The sequence below is a fragment of the Cupressus sempervirens genome, chromosome 10 (genome assembly GCF_028749045.1).
Source record: "Cupressus sempervirens isolate cs-2001-9-10 chromosome 10, ASM2874904v1, whole genome shotgun sequence".
NCBI lineage: Eukaryota > Viridiplantae > Streptophyta > Pinopsida > Cupressales > Cupressaceae > Cupressus > Cupressus sempervirens.
In genome coordinates this window covers 50298088-50304449 of record NC_143127.1, presented here as the reverse complement: position 1 = coordinate 50304449, position 6362 = coordinate 50298088, and the positions used below count along the sequence as shown (strand labels likewise).

At 30.9% G+C, this 6362-nt stretch overlaps 1 protein-coding gene across 1 annotated transcript; it reads left to right on the top strand.

The window, feature by feature from the left end:
- The first annotated feature begins 3702 nt into the window (after positions 1-3702).
- Positions 3703-4448, top strand: LOC149532514 (uncharacterized). The gene has a single exon (XM_089804268.1). The coding sequence runs from the start codon at positions 3822-3824 to the stop codon at positions 4236-4238; it is 417 nt and encodes a 138-aa protein (XP_089660394.1). The 5' UTR covers positions 3703-3821; the 3' UTR covers positions 4239-4448.
- Positions 4449-6362: the final 1914 nt, after the last annotated feature.

The window sequence follows — 6362 nt, the reverse complement described above, 5'->3', positions numbered from 1 at the left end:
AAATTCTATTTAGATTTTAAATCTATTCTATTGTCTATTGTTATATTTGGTTATTTTGTTGAATAATATTTGTTAAAAATATTATGATAGATCACGTAGTGTGATTCGAAACGTTGATGGTAAAAATTTCAACACAATCTAATCCAGAAGCTAAGCACCATAATATTTGTTAGATTTTAATCAAAATATTATTCGATATTTTATTTTTATAGTTAGATTGTAATGTTTGTTTTTTTTTCTTTATTAATTATTGTTTATTTAATTTATTTTTATGAATGTATATTTCATTATAGTTCACACATTGTAACATTATAATTAAAAGTAAGGTATGGTGGGAAACAAAATCAATGAAAAATCTAAATCAAACAATCACAAAGGGAGTAACATTTGTAGAGGTGGGTTCTTTTATATTGATATTTTTCAATTTGCATTATCACTCATAGAAAAGTATACTTCATAAATGAATACTTGAAAAGGAAATAGAGTGACCTTGTTTACACATAAGCATTAATTCTACTAATTTATTCACATCTTACCCTTATTCGTGTTTTAATAGTTGTTTTTAATTTATCTTCATGTTCAAAAGTATATTTTATTATTTATACTCATTTTTGTTATTTTAAATATATAATCTCAAGTCATAAAGAAATACTCATAGTGTTAAACAAAGATTTGAATAATATCAAGAATTTCTCACAAGATTTAATGTCCACAAATCTTCTTGATGGGTGGTGAGGAATTATGGAAATGTTAGGTCTGAAATAATCTATTGACACAATTCGTCATTAATTTTAAGCTAGTGAAACCTACCATTGATTTTTATCACAATAGCTGAATTAGCATATACAAACTAGTTTGTGGGGGCAAAGATAAGTTATAGATCAAATGGTTGAGTTTCTAAAGAAGTGGTGATCTCAAATGAATAGTTATAAGAGTGGACTATTTTTTACTATAGTAATGGAGGAAGTGAGTAGTATGAGTAATGACATAATTCCACCACAAAATCTAGTTGGTGTAAGCATGGGATGAGAATCTAAATTCCAAACATGTTGTATTTAAGTTGGTGACCATATGGTTGAGTCTAAAGTGTAAAGAAAATAACTACACATTTATTGTCTTGAGAATAAGAAAATCCCATTCACTAAGAAACCATATTAGAAAGTGGTTCAGTACAAAATCCACCAAGATTTCAACTTAAATTTGATAATAGCTAGCAAAGTACAAGGATTGAGTAAACATGATGGCATGTGATATAATCTCTTCATTTAATTCTACCACATCTAGTATATTAATTTCTTCAAGCATACCACATTGTTAATTTGATTTTGCCACTAAGATTGGTATGTTAAAAGTCCAATTTAATACAGACATATAATCATGCCTCTCTTGTTTCCAAGTGTATTATACATAGGTATGACCCCACATCTATCATAGGTCATCCTTACCATATTAATATCTCTACAAAGAACCTAAGTGGTGGATAGAATTGAATTGGAGATCCATTTCCAAAACATCACTCAAGGCATAATCATTAACAATCCCAAAGAAAAAATTGTATATTTTGAATAGGTCTAATAGAGCTCAATTATTGGTATCACATATTTGGCTATCTAACTTTTGAATCCATAATCAAATGACAAATAAGAAAAAATGGAGAATGTATACACCAATAAATCATAGATAAACATCATGAACAACATGTTTTTGTGGGGGTTCCATTAAGCCTTTTCCCATCAATAAGTGTAATTCAAAAGTAAGTGTCGAGAGCCATCTCCTTGGTACCCATCTTAATTGGAGCATAATTTAAATATTTTGCAATAGCGCTTCTTGGGTTTCAAAGCTTTCAATCTAGAAGTGAAGAGGTACTTTTTGTTTCTTGTAAATGGTAAATTTGAATCCTCTAACTCAATAAAGAGAAAGACCTCATTTTCTTTGCAATAGGGAGATAAGTAGGATGAAAAGTGATAATAATTAATCAAGCCAAGGTTGATCCCATGAGGTTTTATGACATACAATTCATCTCACTAGATTCCCCATTAGAAGAGTGTATAGTTGTCTTTGCATTGAGAGGAATTGAAACATGTTGTGTACCCTTAATCCTTGAGATAGATAGGTGTAGATAAAGGATTTCTTTGAGCAAAGCTTTTCCCTTGTGACTAACAATAGTAGATTAACTTTCCTCTTCTTTCAAAAGAGGTAGCACCCCAAAAGAAACCTAAGTAGTGGTATTTGCATGTAGAGAAGATAGGTAAGTCCTTAGTCTTGTGTTTTGATAATTGACATCAATAATAAAAAATCCTAGAGGGTTTGCTATAACAAGCATGATGGGTATATTTAGTTTGGTTGATTTAAATATTAGTTATTTCCTTGAGCCTCTAGTGGACAAGCCCATCTTGAGTATAACCTATCAATAAGGATGAACATGATAGGAGTTGGTCGGTTTAACACAAACAACCAAACCTTTAAATGAGGCTCTTTGGATTAAGACATCACAATAAGATGGGGATAACCTAGGTAATTCAAACAAGATAAGGACTGGAAAGGACTTAGCATTTGAGAAAATAAAATCACATGTTATGGTATGAAAACAAGAAATGGAAAAGTTAAAAGTCATGACTAAGCACTACCTCGCCATGATTAGGATCAACAAAATGAAAATGAAAAAAAAAGTTGTTTATCAAGTTGTGAGTCTTATGTAGAGTCCAAATAGACCAACCTATTTGTTTAACATACTTTCTAATGGGAGGCCTACCCACAAAATATCCAATCAAAGTAAAAGATCATAATCAATGACTTGCATTATCAAATTCTAGAATAGGAAGCACAATATCAATAGTGTTGTAGAAGACATACCTTGTGAAATACTTTCAGAAAAAAATTTCTAAGGATGCTTTGATGAGAGTGTCTTTATTGATCACCGTCAAACCTTCTAGTGTTAGGTACCAAAGAAAGATTGAGGCCACAATAGAATCCAAAAAACATTCATGATCTTAGAAGCAAGAAGAATTTTATAATAAATTAAAGCACATGTGTAAAACATCTACTTCTCTAATGCAAAATGACATTATACAAGATTATACATAATAAACAATAAGAAATCATATAACTAAAATACTTTTAAGTCAAAAGGAAAATCCAAATTATTTATCTTAGACATCAAAGAAGATACATAGATTTTGAAATCATTTTGTGCCCTAGTTGAATTTGCATTTTAACAAAACAAGGCTCGGACTCAAAATATTGAATTTAAAAGTATAATGCCTTGGTTTTTAGTAGGCTCGTTGAGAACTCCTCAGTATTAAATGGGATTCAACAAAGATTTAAGTCCTAGAGTTAATAAATTTAGATAAAATCTTCATTTCAATATATCACTTTCCCAAACCATGCGACCGCCTCGAATCTCCGCGTACGAATGACATCGCGACGAAACTCCCTTTGAAGTAGTCGGAAGGAAGGCGGGGTAGTTCTCGACGCGTAACTTATAAATTTCAAATACGACTAAATCGTTCATTAAGTTGTAAAAAACACACAAGCCTAGCCACACGCGTATGTCCGCCAGCTGTTGGAGGGCGGAGTTGTTGCCTCCCATTCCCAGTGAAATGCAAAGCGAAGTCGTCGGAGAAGGCTGAGGACAAGTACAATCCGCTCACAATGTGGCCCGCTCAAATTTGTATAAATACCCAATGCTCTCAAAAATCCTAACATCAATCAACTCCTCTGCTTCACTCTGTTTCTTCATTTACCTCATTTCTGTTCAAAAGAAACACGAGTCCTTTAAAGCTTTTCATTGTTTTAGGTCCAGAGAAGAAGAAGAAGAAGATATGGGCAAGTTCAGCGCAGTCTTTGCCATTGTTTTGGTGCTGGGGATGATGATGGGGCATTCCATCGCGCAGGCTCCAGCAGCTTCTCCGGCAAAATCACCGACGGCATCACCCACAAGGTCGCCGGTTCGAACCCCAGCAAAGACGCCGACCCCATCTCCATCTGCATCTCCAGCGTCCTCCCTCTCCTCCCCTGCAGCTGCCCCATCTTCAGAAGCCCCTGCCCCTTCCTCCTCCTCGGCCTCTGCTCCTACAACAAATTCATCCCCTGCAGGATCCCCCTCTGTTTCTTCCCAATCCCCTGCATCTGCCCCCGCTTCAGATGGCGCCACTTCCTCTGCTGTCTCTGCTACTGTCCTACACAACTTTGCCATTGTTGGAGCTGCTTTGCTCGGAGGCGCCGCTTTTCTTGTCTAATTAGTCGCTCATTTTGTGATTATTTCTCTTGATGTTTCCTAGATTCGCAGCTTTTTGCCTGCGAAGCTTTCATTCATTCATTTGTTCAGAGACAGGGCTCTGTATCACTTCTTTTGTTCCCTGGCATTTGTCCTCGTGTAATTTCCACCCATGTTTTGGACAAAACAAAATTCTTTAATAAAAAGATCTCGTGCTTCGGTCGTCGGAAAATTCCTTTTCCATATAATCGAATGATTCGTTTTGTATTGTATAATTATGACAGAAAAAATAGCTGTTTTCTAATGGTGAAATGCCCTGTTTCGGGCTCTCAGGTAGATTTACAGAAATGTTATGTCGTATCTAATCATAAATAAGGTTCAGAACTCACTACTCTAAAAAAGATTTCATTTTCAAATAGCTTTAGTTTGACAAATGTGAGTAATTTGTTCAATGTTTGATTTATAATCACTACAAAGTTTGTCATGGAAAGAAAAAGTAATAATGTGTCTAATTACAAATTAGGCTCACGTCTTACTACTCTTATAAGGATTTCAATTTGTTCAGAGTTTGATTTATTATCATTATTGAGTTTGTCATGAAAAGAAAAGTAATGATATGTCTAATCACAAATAAGGCACCATATTTTATGAGGATGGGGCTATCCTCCGTACAAATTGCACCATTGACTAAATCTAAAATAACAAAAATTCTAAGAAAATTTTGTTTTTTCATAAATTTGAAAAAGAATAATGTTTGACTTATTTTTGTCTTTGGTGCATTTTGTTTGGAGATTAGCCAACGCCATATTATCAAGGGAGACACTTTTTTTTTTTCGAGTCTTTATCACATTTTTTCTTATATATATTATGTTTTAGTTTACTATTTAGTCATTATCAATAATTTGTTCAGAGCTAGATTTATAGTAACTAATAAGTTTGCTATGGAAGAACAAGTTTTAACTTATCAAACTCATATATTATTAGATTGAATTATGTTAAATTATAAGATTACTCAAATATATATTCATAAAAATCAGCAAAAGATATCTAAATAATAATATGTTCAGCATATACAGTATAACAGTTAATTTAAGAATAATAAGAGTTACTTTAGCCTAATACACTTGTTACTAAAGTATGAGTTGTAACTACCAAAACAAATTAATCCCTCAAAGAATGAAATGATCGATAGAATACTAAGTTACATAAAATTCAGAATCTAAACATTCTTCTATGTGAATTTTGTAAAAGTGTTTTTTGTGCGTTGATTGAATATTTATTGTTAGAATAAGTTTTAATGAGTATATCTTAAAGATTAATATTCTAACATGATATATGGGTTCAATGAGTTTAATTGTTGAATCATACTAGTAATATCATAATATTCTAATAACAATATCACAATATTCTAACAGTTAGATTTTTTTAAAAGGTTATCATAAAATTTGACGTGGAAGTAATTATTGTATTTTTTATTTAAATTTTTAGTATAATTTTTTTAATGAGTGATAATTAAATATTTATTTCTATTATTATTAAGTACTTTTGTAGTTTATTAGGTCCTTCCAAAGGGAGGTGACTATTGGATTCATTAGATGCAACTATATTTATTTTTTGTCCAATCAAATTTCATAATTTTTAAATATATTTGCATATGATATAGTTTGATAATTTTAATATATTTATCATAATTTAATAATACAAATTATCTATAATTTTATTGGTTCTCGCATGAAATAGCAATGAAAAAATAATATTCTACAACTTTAATTCTAAAAAATATCACATCACAGTGGAATGTCATATTTATATCATGTAATCTTAATAAATGATCTGATCTGACTATTAATTATGATCTAAGTCGGTGAATATAAATATTTTAAATTAGCAATCACTGCACATACAAGATTTTAATCTATAAACAGAAAAAATATATTACATCAAATAGTTTTTAAATTATTATTTATTTAAAAGTATCTCTCAAATACTAAAACATAGCATATTTTATATTATAAATAATATAAATATTTTAAAATTTAATTTTAACAATTTATTTGAAATTTTACTAATTTAACAAGATATTCTTAGATTTCTTCCTACATATATTAAAAATATAATTAACATTAGATTCTCAATTAATTAGTTT